The sequence below is a fragment of the Stigmatopora argus genome, chromosome 1, assembly GCF_051989625.1.
Source record: "Stigmatopora argus isolate UIUO_Sarg chromosome 1, RoL_Sarg_1.0, whole genome shotgun sequence".
NCBI lineage: Eukaryota > Metazoa > Chordata > Actinopteri > Syngnathiformes > Syngnathidae > Stigmatopora > Stigmatopora argus.
In genome coordinates, this window is record NC_135387.1 from 14506011 (window position 1) to 14524269 (window position 18259).

Consider the following 18259-nt stretch of genomic DNA (forward strand, 5'->3'; position numbering starts at 1 on the left):
TTTTACTAACTACCACAACAAGTGAATGAGTTAGTGAACTAATGATAACTTTTCAATAGATGCCCTTGAAATGTTTAACATTGCGTTCTTGTTTTTCTTTCGGTGAATACTGTATTTCTATCTGATATATATGTAAAATGACGATAAAACATTAAAAAGAGCGCTTTTCGGTAGAATATTAGTGTTGTCAATTTGTGCGTATGACTTGAGATCTCGCGATAACTCGTCGTCGAGGGGAGTGTCAAATTCCAGAAGAGGAAAGGAGAGAGAGCCCGAAAGAGTGAGTTTGCAAACACTTTATAAACATTTAAATTTAACGTAAACGTGCCCTCGGTGTTACCCCGTGCTAATGTAGCATTCTGCACGCTTGTTTTATGCCGTGTCGATGTTTTTAAAGTTTACGGCAAGCGCCGTGACTGCTCCAACCTCTCAATCGCACTTGCTTTGAACTCAAGTGTCAGTCTGCTAACAGTCTCCTGCTATGTTATTTTCCCTGACTTTGTTCAATCTGATGGCCTGTAAAGTGTGTCTTATAAATCGGCGACGTGTCCATTAGCGTTTGTTAAACTTCGGGCTCATGTGAGAAATGGATAATAACGGTGTTATTCGCCGCGACGTGCGTGCGCTCGGCCTGTCGTTAACGATAGCACAGCAGTTAGCCATTACTTGTGTTTTTTTTCTTTTTTTGTCTCGTGGATACAAAAATGGATTTCGGGGCTTTTAGCCAATGAGATTCTTCAAAAGGAGGCGAGTGACAGCATCGCCGGCTTTGATTGCTTTACATGTTATTGATTGACGTGCGCTCAAGCCAATCCAAGAGGATCTTAGTTGCCGTCTTACGGTAAAAGGCGGGGCAAGTTTTGCCTGAAATTGATGGAGGCAGAAACTATTCGGCGCGGTTGCCACAAGATTTTATTATGCATGATTCGGTTTCCTGAGCGTATACAATGTCAGAAAATATGTTTTCGTCTTTGCTGTTATTTCGTGAATATGATGGTTTGCAAGTACGGACCCGCAACTCGCCTCGCGTAATGATAAGTTTAGTATTGATACCTGAGCTGCCGAATGCCTCGGGATTCAAAGCATATATGTATTTCAACGCCTTCACTTGAATGTAGGTCATGTGTCCGGCACACCTTTTTTTAATTCCAGAGATGGGTAATACATTTACTCTCCATAAAGTGACATTTTAACTACTCATGCACGATTTTTCCCCCTCAAGGAGTACTTACTATTGATGGAGCTAGACGTCCATTTCATTTTGACTTGGAGGGGCGTATGAACGTTTGTCAATGGCATTGAACGATGTGCATTCACTGCCAGTCCTTCATGTTTTGGTGAATTGGACGTCTATTGCCGTCAATTTAATGCAATTAGTTAAATATTATAAAAAATAACCCTACCCCTATTTCGGAGTATTTCTGTATTTATTCCTTTAGATTTCATTAAATTAGCTTTTATTAAAATTGTGTTATTGTATTCATGTATTTATAATTACATAACATAATATAAAAATAGGGGCAGCCCACTGGAGCGAGTGGTTAGCGCGTCAGCCTCACAGCTCTGGGGTCCTGGGTTCAAATCCAGGTCAGTCCACTTGTGTGGAGTTTGCATGTTCTCCCTGGGCCTGTGTGGGTTTCCTCCGGGTACTCCGGCTTCCGTCTCCTTGTGCCTTGTGATCGGGTGGCCACCGATTCAGGTTGTCCCCCGACTCTGGCCTGGAGTCAGCTGGGATAGGCTCCTGCATCCCCCCCACCCCCCGCGACCCTAAAGCGGTATAGAAAATGAGATGTGATGAGAATATAAAAATAACGAAATACTGAAAAATTATATACATAATGCTTGCTAAAATGGCGACACGATGGTGGAGTCTTAAAGACGTATGGCCCACAGTGCTCATATTGGGAGTTAAACTTCGGTGGGTTCAGGCTTTTCTGCGTTGTGTTTGGGGCCTGCATGGGTTTTCTCTGGGTACACCAGTTTCCTCCCATATCCCAAAAATGTGCATAGAAGGCTGGTCCATTCATGAATTCAACCATTTACAATTTTTTTTATGGGTGTACCAAACTATAGGAATTACCAGGGTACATTCATCAATACTTGTAGATTTCATATTGGAAAAATAACCTGTTGCTTTATTTGTATTGCACTGCCTGATGGGATCACATAGTGTGAATGTAACATATAGAACAGTTAGGTATTGGATTTCATTTGTTCCAATGACTAAATTTCAGGTCTGCTTGTTACAAAAATACATGTACACACCCAGCTGAGAAGGTCATAACCCACATTAACAGCACCTCAGGACCCAACAGTGGATCTATAGTCGACTTTTGTTCTTCCAACCATCTCGTCCTCATCCTTTTCTTTTTGTCAGCCCCAGCCCCCCCCCCCCCCCCCCCCCCCCTATCCGCTGGCAATCAGAGCCTCCGATTCCAACGTCATGGCCGCAGCATGATCTATTAATACAGTTTGTTTAGTCAGTTTCCTAGCAAGCCACATCAAACACTGGGTGGCTGTGGCTGCTTATAGCTGAGACTTGTTCCCTTACACCTGCTGAGTTGGAGAAACCCAAGTTCAACGGCGGGAGCTTGGCTGCAGCTCAGTCGGAAGGAGAAAAAAATTGCTCCCTCAAGATTTCCATGTCACCTTGAAGATGAAAATAGGAACACTTGAAATTCAATATTCAAATCTCATCTCATCTTCTCAACCGCTTCATCCTCATTAGGGTCGCGGGGGGTGCTGGAGCCTATCCCAGCTGACTCCGGGCCACCCTGAATTGGTGGCCAGCCAATCACAGGGCACAAGGAGACGGACCACCATGCACACTCACACCCATACCTTGGGGCAATTTAGAGTCTTCAATCAGCGTGACGTGACCTGGATTTGAACCCAGGACCCCAGAGCTGTGAGGCCGACACGCTAACCACTCGCGCCACCAGTCCGCCCACAATATTAAAATAAATATGATTAATAAAGGGCTACAGTAGACCCTTTAAGCAATTTCAACACAATTCCTTCTTGTTAGTCACGCACACCCACACACTGCCAAAATGCATCTAAACATGCGTGCATGTAAACATCAGGTAACTCTGCTTGGTGGTATACAGTAATTTGTTTCTTAGCTTATACCGCAGCATGAGACTGCGCTGTTTCTTGTTTGATGGTTTTTAAATTGGTATTTTCTATTGTCTGCTTATGAGCTCTATTTTTGTAAACTACACAACTGCATTCTGGTGGATACGTATTTATTTTCCAAGCGCCTTTGTCAGTTTGTCAGACTTCTTTGCACCAAACTGCTCATTCCGACGCAGCAATTGTGTGTTCTTAAAGATACAGATAACGGAACCCTTATTCTGAAGTCTGGTCCACTCTGCTGGTCACTTAATGTTCATCCTTAATTTTTAGGCCACCCAAAGGGAGGGCTCAAGGTCTCACCTGTTTTGTTCTTTTTGTTTTTGGTAAGGACACTAACTAAAACTGTTACTCCTCATTTATTCGTGCATGGGTCAAAATGAAAAAAGTTGTATCAGGCCTGATTCTCATTGTTGCTTGGAAGTTCCTACTTGGCCAGTAGAGGGCATGCCCACTCTTTGGATTTGCGAATTTATTCTTGCTTGTAGTTTCTCTTTAGCCAATAGAGAACATATCTGAGCTAATGAGGCTTTAAGGGAGCGAGACGGGTGGTCGTAGTTCATTTAATCTTGCTTTACAAAAGTACATAAATATGTAACAAACAGTCCCCATTCAAATAGATTGGATATCTATGTATGTATACCAATGGTAGTCAATGGATTTAATGAATGGTACAGCAGCTACTAGATCTAAATATTCTTTTTTACTCTGTCCTTTTAGGCCTTCATTTTGGACGTGCCCCGAAAACTCAAATGTGACATTTCATGTCAGTGCTAGCCCAGTTCGTGTCTTCTCCTTCCAAAATTTAAATGTGTTGACTCCCACACGCGGTGCACACCCTCGGTCTAACGAGCACGACATAGTCCCGTGTGCACACTGCTTACTGCCCAAATAGATTCAGCCGATTGGAAGAGCTTTGTGAGGGCCCTGACACCAATATGCCGTAGAAACAAGACTCACTTGTTGCAAAGCAAAACTGCGGGGGAGGGGGGATTTTGGGGGTAGTTGGGGATGAGTTCAGGAGGGTTTCTGTGCGCCATCAAAACTGACATATAGAAAACCATAAAATACTTAGAAGAATGTCTTGTAGATTTCTTAGGCGACTTACTGACGATAGAGGCAGACCAATGCTTTATAATTGCTTACAGATGAGGGAAGATGGATGCTACATTTCTGTTAGAAAGGGGCACGGCTTTACTAAATAAGGCTCCTCCCCAGTGGCTCAGTTTTTATTGTTGTTGAGTGTTTTTGGTAGTTTGTATGTAGTTTTTCAACTTATAAAGGAGGGAATTTTGGTGATGGGTCAAATGGTAAACGGCTATTATGTAGGAGAACGTTGTCTTAAAAAAAGATGAATTGAAAGATTAGCTGACAAAATGCTCCATATTTTTTTTTTTTTAGCCATGTTGTATACTTTTGCGCTTTTTTCGGAGTTGATGGGGCAGGAGCTATTTACATAATGAATGTGATGATGCATGCAAATGTTTTTAGAAGTGTTTTTAGTGGAAAAGACAATAATATGGGATATATGTCATTTAAACTATACATTGAAAGAGATTTGAAAACATGATGGTGTTGTTGTATATTGTGAAATATAGTTATTGTAATTGTTTTCCGACCGGTGCAACTACCATTCTACTGTATATTTTGTGCATGCCACACAATTAATCACACACACTATTCATACAAATGTAAGAATTCAAAGACATAAAGAAATTGCTAAAAGAGTTGCCTCATCAAAAGCTTGGCGTTCAATTCTGATTAGAAGTGCTCTCAATTTGCGGCTGCTTTATAGTATAAAACTATCTATCTCTATCATTCTCTTATTGGGGTAAAATCACAAAATCATCCAGGGGTAACTTTTTGAAGAAATGTGCCTTCAGCAACCTCTATGAGAAAAGCTGCTCTTATGCCGCAACAATGGCCTTCCTTCAGTGTAAAATAATCGCAGTGTCTAAAGCAATCTTCCAAAAAAAGGTCTTTACTTATGCCTTGGGAGTTTGAATCTGGGCTCCAGCTTCCGCATCAGAGCACAAAAGCCTGTCTTGTTAATAACATATGGGCATAAATCCTTAGTGATAAAAGTTGTGATACAAGATGGAGGTTTTTTTTCACCCTTTCAGAGCCATTCTTTCATTGTTTTCTTCTCCTGCCGGAGCGGAAACGGATCAGACGCTCTTTGTAGTTTTACCAGTCAACTTTTTTTGTTAGATATGGAGTGGTTAATGACAGTGCCCAATCCATTTTCTTATTCACAAAACCATAAATGCTCCCAAAAGCTTACTTTTGCACCTGATGGGTAACTTTAGTTCAATAGTTGCCCTCCATTAAAGTTCAACTGCCTGTACTATTAGTTGTCAGATAAGCACCAGCTGGATATAAAAAAAATGGAAGCGAGAAAAATGGAGGAGGCGGGGTTACAAAGCAGATGGGACAGAAGATGAGAAAGCGTGAGATGTCGCTAGGCTGTCTCGTCATTGGCCGGGCAGAAACCCCCACGTGTGGAGGAAATATCACCAGGGAAACTTGCTTGCGCTGCCTGGCTGTGCTTTTTTTCCCTTCTCCATGGCAGGGGTTATTTTTAAATAGCCTCCCGCTCAGACTAAAGACGCATCAAGCGAGAAACCGCCTAGTTATGTTCTCCTTTTCTCCTCTCCTACAGTCACATTGCAAGCTCCTTGCAAAAATGGGCGACGAACGACCTTTTGTGTGCCACGCTCCTGGCTGCGGACAGGTAAGTTGACTCTCTTCTACTTTCGCCATTTCTGCCATTTATGTGTATACAAAGATGCTCGCCTTGTGTGTGTGGGGGGGCAGTGCCGTCCGTCTCCTCTCGTGGTGAGTCAGTTCGGAGGCCCTCGTGAGTAAGCACAGTTATACCGTTTCAACCTGTCGGAACGTCTGCGTAGTGACTCACATGCCTGCAGACTTTACAAGAGATTCTAAAGAAGGCTTTGTCAGAAATTAGCTTGAAACCGATTGGATTGAAAAAAGATCAGAGGCAGGAGAATATAATCGATGGGCTTTTGTAAATGAATGAATGACACTTTTTCTGTCGTTGTTTGCTATAAAAGGACATTGGATACCGAGGGGACTTGTTTTTTTGGCACTCTCCTGTGAAGTAAACACCATTATTCGTTTCACTTGCCTGATGCCAGCACTTGGTATGCAGCTGTGGAACTGAGACAAGTGGTTTCCTTTAGTTGTCAACAGTTGGATAGGCTGAAACAATATTTTCTAATATCCAATCGAATCCAAAATAGTTACTCGTAAAGAGTCTGACTTCATCATTCTCTCTTTGTTGTGATGATTTAAGCAAAATAGTACCTGTTTATGCCAGAGTTTTGGACAACTGTAGACACAGGACAGCAACACAATGTGCTGCATTGCATTGCTGCCAATGTGCTCCATTATGTCAAAATGGGCCAACTATGACAAGCTAAATAATGCTGATAACTATTCAGAAAAATGTATATGTTACCCTGCAAAAAAAGTGAAAAGTTGGTATCGGGTGAAACTATATAAAGGATCTTTATAATATCACTCCTAGTATAGCACATATAAACTAAAGCATCTTACTTTGAAAATTATTGCAGTTTTGAAATCAGCAACCAAAAGTTTTACAGTAACAGTTAAAGAACATGCAACAGAAAAGGGAAAAAGAAAAATTGGCCAGTGTTATTTAGCGTAATTAACCATGCATTCTTCCCCTGTTGGTTTGCTACTTATCAAAGGTTTAATATTAAATGTCCATTGATCAGGTTAATTCTTTTTCCAATTAATTTAATCAAAAGGTGGGTCGACAGGACTCATATCACTACTATGTTTAAGAGTTTTGTGTTCTTACGGCAATGCAGTTAAATTAACAGATAAAACCCTCTTGACAATGAATGGAGTTGAAGTTTCAAATTAGACAGGACACATTGTTGTAATGGATTGTCTGGAGATCCTGTTTTGCTCATATAAGCATCTCAGAACTATTCATACATTCATTCATTTCTTGAGCCTATCCCAGCTGACTTCGGGCACCAGGCGGGGAACACCCTGAATCGGTGGACAGCCGATTGCAGGGCACGAGGAGATAGACAACCATGCACACTCACACTCATACCTAGGCGCACTTTAGAGTGTCCAACCAGCCTACCATGCATCTCTTTGGAATGTGGGAGGAAACCGGAGTACCCAGAGGAAACCCACACAGGCCCGGGGAGAACATGTAAACTCCTCACAGGTGGACCGAGATGGATTTGAACCCAGGACCCCAGAACTGTGAGGCCGACGCATAACCACTCAGCAGCTGGGCCGCCGTTTCCCATTCTATTGGAATTTATTACTTAGGGCACGCAAACTAGTTTTACAATCCCTTATTGAATCCATATCTTTTAAAAATCTTATATCTTGTGTATGCTCCAGTGAAATTGATAATTTGGCACCGTTTTCCTGATTTACTTTAATTCCCCCCAAAAAAGATCAAACAGCTTCTGTCAAAGAAATGGTCACTTCCAAGTAACACCTGTACAAGCTGCACTATGCTATTCTGTCTAACACGACTTTCCTGTATAAATCTCTAAACAATTTGTCGAATATCAAAATATTTGTTGTAAAATTGGATCATTAACTAGTTGTTGGTTGAATTTCGAATTTCATAAAACATGCAGTAAGATTTAACCACAGTATGTATGATAATTTCTACCCCACTACCGTTCTACGTAGTAGTTTTCTTCCCGGAAAGCCTGAATCACTGCCATCATTTTTTACTTCTGCCTTTGCTCTTCGTTTTCCTTTCACAAGCTAACGACAGAAACAACAACAACTGCATACCCCCCACCCCCCCTTTCCATGCTGGCCAGTATTTTTTTATGTGAGTCGTGGTAACCTTATATGCCAGTACCTCCTGCATGGTGATTAGTGTGTTCGTTTCCTCAGCAAGACTCTGCAAACAACGTGGAGTTCTTTGGGTAATGTGGCCTAGCTGTCCTAAAAATAATGCCCCCCCTGCTCCCACACACACACGCACACACTCACACTCTCGCACACACTTGACGGTATTTCCACTTCACTCATGGCAGCATTTGCAACTGCAACACGGCACCCTTAAAATAGGATGCAGCCAATAGCAACGAGCCTGGTGCCATAGCTAAGATTATTCTTCCTACACCGCTGATGGATTCACGTGGGCACTTCTCCACAAAACTGGCGTATGACTTTCTCAAGTGCCGAATGAACTAAAGAAACAACAACAAAAATCAACAGCTACAGTATTTTAATAGTCAATCGTTTGGAGACCTTTTTAACTAAAATTTGTTAAGAAGTATTCCAAAGTGGAGTTTGCATGTTCTCGCCGGGCCTGCGTGGGTTTCCTCCGGGTACTCCGGTTTCCTCCCACATTTCAAAAACATGCATGGGAGGCTGATTGGACACTCTTAATTGCCCCTAGGTATGGGTGTGAGTGTGCGTGGTTGTCCGGCTCCTTGTTCCCTGTGGTTGGCTGGCCACCAATTCAGGGTGTCCCCCGCCTCTGGCCCGGAGACAGCTGGGATTGGCTCCAGAACCCCCTGGGACCCCAATGAGGATAAAGCGGTTCAGAAAATGAGATGAGATGAGATTAGTATATGCCAAAGTTTCAAAACTCTCCATGACTAAAAACCTGATTATTTTTGCGTATTTGCTTGTCATCTGCTTTTTCCTCCATTTTTTTCCTGACATTGTATGGTTATTCTGCTAACATAATAATGAGCAAAATATGTTTGTGCATTTTTCTCAAGTTCGCAACTGTAAATGTTAAATAGCTGACCTGTTGTTAGTTCCATTCGTCTATCAGTTACAATCATGAATCGGATCGTCTTGTCACAATAATATTGGTGGTGTCTTTGTAAATTCTGTTATTGGGTTAGTTGTGGCCTTGTTGTGGTCTTCACGCCCCGTCAAATGGCGGTCTCCACCACAACCTGTAAGGGAGCTCGAGCCCAGCATGCAGGAATGCGTCGTGCGACAATCCGGGATGCTTTGCGTCGCGACAGTAAGGCACCTGGAATTAGCAGTTCTGCTCAAAATGGCTGTTTGCCCAATATCAGAAAGCAGAGAGGAGTTGGCAGAGCGATTTGGTGCTGTGTTTGCTGACTTCTTTAAGTGTATGTAAGGGCATGATGAAATTGGAAGAAGCCCTAAAAAAATGTTGTGCTTGAGTATCCAAAGTTTCTGTCATGCAGCCTTTGTGTGTGGGTTTTAAAACTCATGCCAGCCCGAGGAGAATATGCAAACTCATCACAGGAAGGTCCAAACCTGGGACTGGGCTCTCGATCTCAGAACTGTGATGCGGACGTGCAAACCATTTTCCGCAGTAATATTTTATATATATATATATATATATATATATATATATATATATATATATATATATATATATATATATATATATATATATATATATATATATATATATATATATATATATATATATATATATATGAGGTAGTTAAACCTTGTCACTGTAATATGATATCTATATATTTGAGGTGAGGATACGGGGTACGGCAAATGAATGACTTAATATAATTGAGGTAGTTAAATTTGGTATATCCTCAGACCTTCCTGAGGTGTAAATCTCAACTGCCCCAATGTTCGACACAAAAATACAGCCTTGATGTGAGACAAAACTCATTGCACGTACATATTCAAATTCTGTGACGTTGGGTCGCTACCGATCTTTATGGTGTCAGCCAAGATATCTGAACACATGATCTGTGGAAAAAAGGGACGCGGGAAAATATATTGGAAACATCTTGACATCCTTTAGCTATACAGTATGTAGATTAACTCCATCCAATGTCCTTTTTCTCTCTCCTTCTTCGCATCAACAGAGATTTACCAATGAGGACCACTTGGCCGTACACAAACACAAGCATGAGATGACATTAAAGTTTGCACCCAGGACAGACTCAGTCATTATTGCAGGTAATAATCATACTATTCATTAAATATTGAACCCTCTCCCGCCCTCAACTATTAGGGTTTTAAAAGCAACTATTCCACTATGTTCATAGTTGTGTTTGTATCTACAGTGACTAAGCGTGATAGGTTTACTTTGGTTTGCTTTTTTTTCCCAGACCAAACACCCACTCCAACTCGTTTTCTAAAAAACTGTGAGGAGGTCGGTCTGTTCAATGATCTGGCCAACTCCTTTGAACAAGATGACGATGACAACAAGCGAGTAAAGAACTCTGTAAGATGTTTTCTTGGTTGTGCTTTGTCTTGGTTTAAAATATTGCCATGTGCAAATGTTGTGATCTCTTTATTTGTCCCACAAATACAGCGTTTGTTTGTCATTGTTCACTTTATGCTCAAAAGCGTCCTTGAAGTGACACGCGTGCACACAAAGTACATGCTTATAGAACACGATGTTGACTCAAGCGTATGTGGAAAAAATACGATGTCACGTGGCACATTGTTTACGGAAATAAATGTGCTCTCACTTGAAGGTCCGCGTCTCATTTTTCTATTACAACTTGCTTGCACGAGAAGATTGACTAAGGCGTTGTGAAGGTCGGATGAGCGTGACTTGTGCATTTATACAATATTTACAATAATATGAAATTATAAAATACAGATTTTAAACGTTAGAAGCTGTATAATCAACAGCTACCACAGATCCAACAATTCATCGATTAATTGAAATTGCTATGCTAATCAAATGAACATTTAAAGACATTGTTAAACTTTAAATTGTCAAAATCTTCAGAATTTCAGCCTCTCAGGAATTTTGAAATTGGTTTATTGATTAAAAAAAAGGATAATTATCAACAGTATAACTAATTACAAGGAATTAAAACAGTGAATTTCTGCCTTAGCAGCTGGTAACAAACATTTGCACATGCTAGAAATACGTCACACCAAACCACTTGAAGTCCATGTGTTCCTTTCTTCTTTGTCTTATGTTGCCATAAAAACAGAAACGGGTGTTCAATATGTTGATTTCGTACAAGTAGACGGCCAACCTTCTATTGGGAGATGGAGCCACATTACCAATTGATCCAGTCTATTGGTTTTCTTTACTAGGTTATTGGCTTGTCTGCAGCCAACCTGCTCACGGGATAAAGCCACTCTTATTGGTGGTCTCGTTGGTCGCAAACAATGCAGGAGGCTGCAGTGGGTGCCGTTGCGCAATCTCACGTGGGGTATATCCACAAACATAACTGCTGAGCTTTGTCGGTGGCCCAAAAATAAGTAGATGGTGGGAGGTCTGTTCACTTAAAAGTAGATTTTGGAGCAAAAAAGTTTGGGCACCCCTGATATCCAGAGTATTTATCTCTTCTTCCCTATGTTCTCAGCTCCATGCCCCCTCTTCAGTGGCTTTGGACATGAGCTTGCAGACACCGTCAGATATGAAGGTTAAAGAGGAGGCACCTCTTGAGGTTGACTCCTCGCCACCAGACAGTCCTGACTCTATCTCTGCAGCACCAGAGAGCAGAAGTGAAACCTTGGTCAAGGGGAAGGTAAGATGGACGTTTTGTCATTCTAAACAAGAGCTACCTGCTAATGATATTGTCACAGGACATGCCACCAAGGAGCTCTGCCCCGACACCCACCATTGTACGACCAGGTTCCCTTCCCCTGCACTTGGGCTTTGACAGCCTTCAGCCCACCATGCCGTCGCCCACATCTGTTATCACACAGGCACCACCTTCTAATCGCACTTTGGGGTGAGTCAACGCTAACCTCTTGTCGTTCACCACTATCTGCCTCCTGGGAAAAAACATTAGTTAACCCGTAATGATACAAGTATCGTAATCGCGAAATTCAGAGCCGAAATTCTGTCTAAAGGGTTTTGCATCTGATGGGAACTCACCACGAGAGAGATGTCGACAATGACATAACATGTGAGATTCCCACAAAGTTTTGTAACCTGAATGTAGGAAGAAAACAGTCCGCGGGGAGAGCCAGAGGAAAAAAAGAGAGCAGCAGGGCTCCTTCCATACACCAAATGCTTCATTTATTTTTTCATTTTCTGTTCCATTTATCCTAACCAAGATAGTCCCTCTAAAATTTGAGCTAATCCCAGTATAATCCATTGAGTCAATTTTCTTATTTTTTAAAACTTGTTACCGAGAAGTGATAAATTTCTCCATGGGAGCGAGCATTCGTTGTTTCTGAGTTGCAACGTCAGAGCAATTTGCCTTTAGCGCTTTAAAGACCGTGTCATAGCATGGCCCTCTCATTCCTCTGCTTTAACCGGTGGAAACGTGTTAAATGCAATGAAAGGCAACAAAGGTTGAATTATTTGCTATCGTTCAACATATGACCAGGAAGCTCACACTCAAAAGACGTCAATCGCTATGAATATTGTCAAAATCAAGTTGCTGATCCAGATGCATTAAAAATTCTCTACTTTGCGTGGTCCATATATATACTGTTGTCAGTATCGTTTAATTGATTGCAGTACATGCTACTTCCAGGTCCAAACATTGCTTATTAGCAAATATCGCAAGAAAGCCACATAGGTAGATTAGCTCAAAGGATAGTTAGTAGTTATCAGGCTTCACTGGCATATCTGTTAGTATTGTACGTAACTAAAGTATCCTAAAAAGTATTAAAAACAAATGTTTCCTAATTTTATGTAATGTACTAAAGTGTATTTTTAATTGCATTTTAATATTTCTCAATGCTTCCCATATACTTTGCCTTTTACTTTTGCTACTGCAACCAAGGAGATTTCCCGGATATGGGATGAAATAAAGTTCCAATCCAATCCAATTACTTGTACAGGTGCCCTAAGCACACCTTGTAACGATTATATACAGTATATAAAAACTCGGAGCTTTGTCACGCGTACAATAACCTCTGTAATTCTTTCTAGTTCGCCAACAAGCCACTACTCCATGATGATGCTCCCCTCGGGTCAGGCGGTGCCTGTCCTCCCAAGTCCAATTCAGATGCCATCTGTCATCAGTGTAAGGCCTGCACAACAAAATACTTTTTAGAAAGACATATTTTTCCCAGTCATTTCAGCGTATGTTGTATTTCTTGTACTCCAAAGCTTGCTCGACCCATGTGCATGGTACCAAACATTCCGGGAATCCCTGGTCCTCCTCTTGGAAATAGTAGCAGCAGCGGTTCAAACTCCCCCTCTGGATATAGCATCCACTCCGAGGCCAAGATGGTGAGCGCTTGTATAGCGATCTGTAACTTCATCACTGTTTTTTCTCATCTATTTGCCTTTTTTTTCTCCATCTTTACCCTGTAGTCACCCACTGCCTTCCTTTTCGCTTATGACGTCTTGGGTTTAAAATAAAGAGTAAAGAAATGAGCAGTTATTGATATGATCACAATCTTGCTAAGAGAAATGTAAGGAGAAATGCAACAAATACATGGAACTAAAGCAGCAACTAATTTTAGTTTAAATATGACATTATAAAATGTGTAATAGTATGCAAATTTTAAACATTAGAAACTGCAACAGCTGCCAGACGTCCAACAATTCATCGATTAATTGAAATTGCTTTGCTAATCAAATGAATATTTAGAGGGACTGTTAACCTTTAAATTATCTAAATACTCAGAATTTTAGCATCATAAGTAAATATACTAAAATCTCAGTTCTCCAAGTAAACATTTATCCTATATTATTACACTATAAACAATTTTTAAACTGGTTTATTCATTACATTAAATGGTATAATTCTGCAGGTTGCCACCTTTCCTGCAAGCGCCAAATTCTGTGTCTTCCCTGGTCCTCTTTGCAACCAATTGCGCAGGAGTTTATAATAGGAGGCATTTATCTACAGAAAGTACTTGCTGCAGTGCATTTGACTAGTGTAGGCATTTTTTGGGGGGCACCTACACATTTGATGGATTTCAGTTCTAAGATTTAGAATCTTTTTTTGCCAGGTTGACAAATGAGGCCCAACAAACCGACTGTAAGCGTAAGCCCAATGGTCTGTCTGTCTGATTCCCCCGTTTCTTGCTGATGTAGGAATTGATTTTTTGAGCTTGGCCAAGTCCTATCAAAGTCTCCCTTCTGATTGATGCCTTTTTCTCTAGCGTCTGAAGGCAACGCTATCCCAGCACAGCCCAACAGGACACAGCATCGGCATGATGGCCATGAGTAACAGTCCCATGGTGCCTCAGAGAGCGGAACAGAGCCAATTGCTTGTCCAACAGCCAGATGCTCAATCCCCTTCACAGCCTCAGGTACATGGTATTGACTGTCAGCCACTTACAGATTCACTGCAAGTTTGCTCACTTGCCTTGACCTGCATGTAATCAGCATTTAAATATCATTTGATGGTACGTGACAAGCATTTAGTTGCTAACCAGTTGGTAGCCAGCACAAGAAGATAATTTAGCGCTTAATACGGTCCTCTGTGCTCCTTGTAAAAGAGCACAGATGGATCATGCATGATGCCAGTCAGAGATCATCCATAAAGAAGAGGCTGTGTACACATATGAAATGTTTATAAAAACCAAGTGATGGGACTTGATGGATGGATAAAAGAAACCAAAAAGAAAACGGTTCTAGTGCTTCACATGCTTTTACAGAAGCAACATATCATTGGCGGCGCACAAAAACCTCAAAGTATGTTCATATTTGGTGCATTTATTAATTTTTCACAAATCCTTACTATTTCTGTCAAAGCTACAAGTTACAGATCAATCAGGATGGTTGGAAAATGGCTCTAGAAACATGTCATTTTTCATGTGTAATTTCCTGAAAAGTGCTGGTTTGGCAGTTATTAGCTTTCTGCCTGATGCCAGCGATATGTTCAGTCATACCCCCAATTGTCTGCCAACTAAATTGACACTCAAACAATCTGATCTTGAGTATTGTACTTAGACACTGCTAGTCTTTGGTGCTTAAATGTGAGGGTCCTGCTCACTGTTTTCTTGAATTGAATTGAATTGAATGCTTTTATTGTCATTATACAAGTATAATGAGATTAATTTAATTCATTAATTTTAAATATATAAAATGATAATATGATATAATAGTGATAAAATTAATTGAATTATTGTCCACTGTCATCGTTTTGCAAAAAAGTTTCTGACCTATGTCTTACCGAATATATATTTTTTCAGGACCGTGATCTACAGAAATAACTTAAGCGATTAATCATGCAAATTTTTTTTACTGCCCCGCCGCCAAACTGTGTCTGCATGTACCCCACCTGCCCCACCATCCGCAGGTATCTCCAGCACAGCCAACGGGTGGGCGTCGACGACGAACGGGAGAAGATGACCCAGACGAGCGACGGCAGCGCTTCCTCGAGAGGAACCGGGCGGCAGCGTCACGCTGCAGGCAAAAGCGCAAACTGTGGGTCAACTCCCTGGAGAAAAAGGCAGAGGAACTCAGCAGCATGAACATCTCACTGTCGGTATGTCAATGTAGAAGATGAATAATATCTATGATGTACCTAGACTTCTGAAAAGAACAATTTTTCCCTTCAATCCACCCTCATTTGGCTATATATACAATTTAGAGTGTTCGCCTACCCCAGCTGCTAACTATGGGCACCAAGTGGGGGACACTTTGATTCGGTGGGAAGGCAATCGCATGGGCACAAGGAGCTGAACAACCATTCGCGCTCACACTCATATCTAGGGGCAATTTAGAGTTTTCAACCAGCCTAGCCTGGATGTCTTTGAGATGTGGGAGGAAACCGGAGTACCCGGGCAAAAACCCACGCAACCTGGGATGGGACCCATGACCCCAGAACTATGAGGCCGCCGTGCTATCCCCTCTTCCGCCGGGCTGCATTTTAAGCAGGGCTAACTAATTATAAACAAAATATGAAAGAAATAACAGAGGTGGCCCGGTGGCTGTGGTGGTTAACACAATCCACTCACAATTCTGTTCTAATGTGGAATCTTGTATTGATTTATTCCCAAATTTTTGTTGTCCAGAACGAGGTGTCTCTGTTGAGAAACGAAGTGGCTCACTTGAAGCAGCTTTTGCTGGCGCACAAGGACTGTCCTGTCACCACCTTGCAGAAGAAATCCTCTTACCTGGGTGAGCGACCAAGCAATTGATGAGACTTTGGTAAAGAGACACTTCTTACAAGACAGTGATACTGCCATCTACAGGGGTCTCTTATTCTGATTATTTTGGTACCACCATAAGATACACATCCCCCCCTTAAAAACATAAAAAAATCAAATACCCTCACACGTCATATTCTTTTTACCCTCCTCGCGTAATGGTAATAAAATAGCCTTAAATTTGACAATTGAGAGGTGTGCAAGAGAATCCGGCTACAGTGTTTCGACATGTATTGCTGTCAATGGCAGTCAATGAGGTGTCTTTCATGTTGACTAGTGTGTGATATTTTGCTTTTCCACCAGCTTCAAGTACAAATATGGTGTCTCGTTAACAGTCGCTGTCGACGACAACATGAAAGAGACCCCAGAGACGACGGGTTCCCCCGCCCCAGTGATCCAACGTGGCGTGTTGGCGCCCAACCACTCGGCCAATCACAACGGCCTAAACTCGAGGGCGGCTGCAGAGGCCATGGCTATGTCCGTGCTGGCCGGATTGGGACACCAGCAGAGCGTCGAGAGCGGAGCCTCTCACATCATCATGGCGGCGCATTCGCACTCCGCTGCCAGATGATGAGCGATGTCTCCACGCAAACATGCTTTTTGTTTTTTCTTTCGAGTGAAGAACAACTTGGTCTCCACAGCCCCTTCAAGTCCCCACCGTGCTGTGGCCTGGAGCTCAGTAGCATCAGCCTTCTGGAAATGGACTGAAACTTTTGGAGAGTGCTTCCTGTTCACTTTGCCATAGATGACAGGGGCTGGACTCCCCGTTTTGCGCATTGTGCCTCCACGCCCTCACTCAATATTTCATATGTACGACTCTTACAGACCACGGCAGACAACAACACTCGGGCCTTTTCGACTGGATTTACACAGCACGTTTAAGTGCACCCGGTAAGATGGGTTGTGGCCGGTCGGACAGGTTTGCAGAGCTGCTATCACTCAACCTTTGGTGAACAAAGGACTTGGAGATGGATCATTTGTGGCTGGTGCAGTGCACTTGAGTCCATGCCTTTGTGATGTTTGATCAGAAGGACAAAAGTGATCTACTATGGTGGCAGTTCGCAGTAGACTATGCCAGATTTTTAGACGCGTCTTTCGCTTCACAAATCCTATATAATAGGACAGCGTTGTTTCTTGTTTTTTTTTTTACCGAGCACCTAAAACAAGTGCTTTCAGTGAGCTTCCCAAAACTTTAAAATTGTTTTGAAAGGGCGTCATATCTCATTTTCATTTTATAAGAAGCATCTGCTTTTGGTGTTATGCCTCCCAAATGTTTAGTTTGCCTGGACAAACTCATTATTATATGCTCTATGAAACAACTCTAAAGTATTTGCATAATCTATTCTATCCCTTCATTTTAGATCTACACGTGCACTACATTATGTGGCCCCAGTCTACATGATTTAATAAAAAAAAATGTCCGCCACCGTTTTAGGAATTTAATATTTATAACCGGACCGCCAAGTGTAAACCTCTGAAAAGGCTATACCATGCATTTTAGTGTGTATACAACACAATAGTCGCACCCCAGTTTTTATGTGATTTAGCACAATTACCGTCTGAGTAACAACAACCTTTGCCTATATTTTGATATTGGGCTCCACTGTGAGCAACAGGTAGAGAGAGGAATAACATTTTTTCAACAATTTGGGCTCAACTCATTTTGCTAATCTTATTTCCTTTCAATATTTGGGAAAATGTTATACTCCTAATAGTTACGGCTGCACCACTGCTCAAAGTAAGGGGAAGGCATTAATGAAAGCTTGGCATAGATCAGGGCTTCTCAATTATTTTCTGTTATGCGCCCCTAGCGAGAAAACATTAGGTAAGGTTATCACCCCGCATAGCACTAACAACTTTACATGTGTGTATATGTATATATATATGTATGTGTATTTATACATGTATGTATATATATATATATATATATATATATATATATGTATATATATATATATATATATATATATATATATATATATATATATATATATGAATATATGTGTGTGTATGTATATATATGTATGTATATACGTATACACATTGTTATATATACATATATATATACATATATACACACATATATGTTAAG

General features: G+C 41.4%; 1 protein-coding gene across 2 annotated transcripts; it reads left to right on the forward strand.

Annotated features, from left to right (window-relative positions):
• The first annotated feature begins 221 nt into the window (after positions 1-221).
• Positions 222-17384, forward strand: atf7a (activating transcription factor 7a). Of its 2 annotated transcripts, XM_077600525.1 has the most exons (12): positions 222-280; positions 5798-5869; positions 9996-10089; positions 10242-10357; positions 11463-11627; positions 11686-11834; positions 12989-13082; positions 13169-13291; positions 14173-14322; positions 15315-15503; positions 16033-16138; positions 16471-16622. In XM_077600525.1, exons 2-12 carry the CDS (start codon positions 5822-5824, stop codon positions 16497-16499), a joined length of 1263 nt encoding a protein of 420 aa, XP_077456651.1. In that variant the 5' UTR covers positions 222-280; positions 5798-5821; the 3' UTR covers positions 16500-16622. The 2 variants fall into 2 exon arrangements, with proteins under 2 accessions (XP_077456651.1, XP_077456660.1); XM_077600534.1 differs by lacking the exon at positions 222-280 and having other exon boundaries at positions 16503-17384.
• Positions 17385-18259: the final 875 nt, after the last annotated feature.

Excerpts from the sequence above, each read along its gene's own strand:
- atf7a (XM_077600534.1), top strand. The coding sequence starts at position 5,822 with ATGGGCGACGAACGACCTTTTGTGTGCCACGCTCCTGGCTGCGGACAG. Across the intron at positions 14,323-15,314 it reads AATCCCCTTCACAGCCTCAG|GTATCTCCAGCACAGCCAAC; the intron begins GTACATGGTATT and ends CACCATCCGCAG. Across the intron at positions 16,139-16,502 it reads GAAGAAATCCTCTTACCTGG|TCGCTGTCGACGACAACATG; the intron begins GTGAGCGACCAA and ends TCTCGTTAACAG.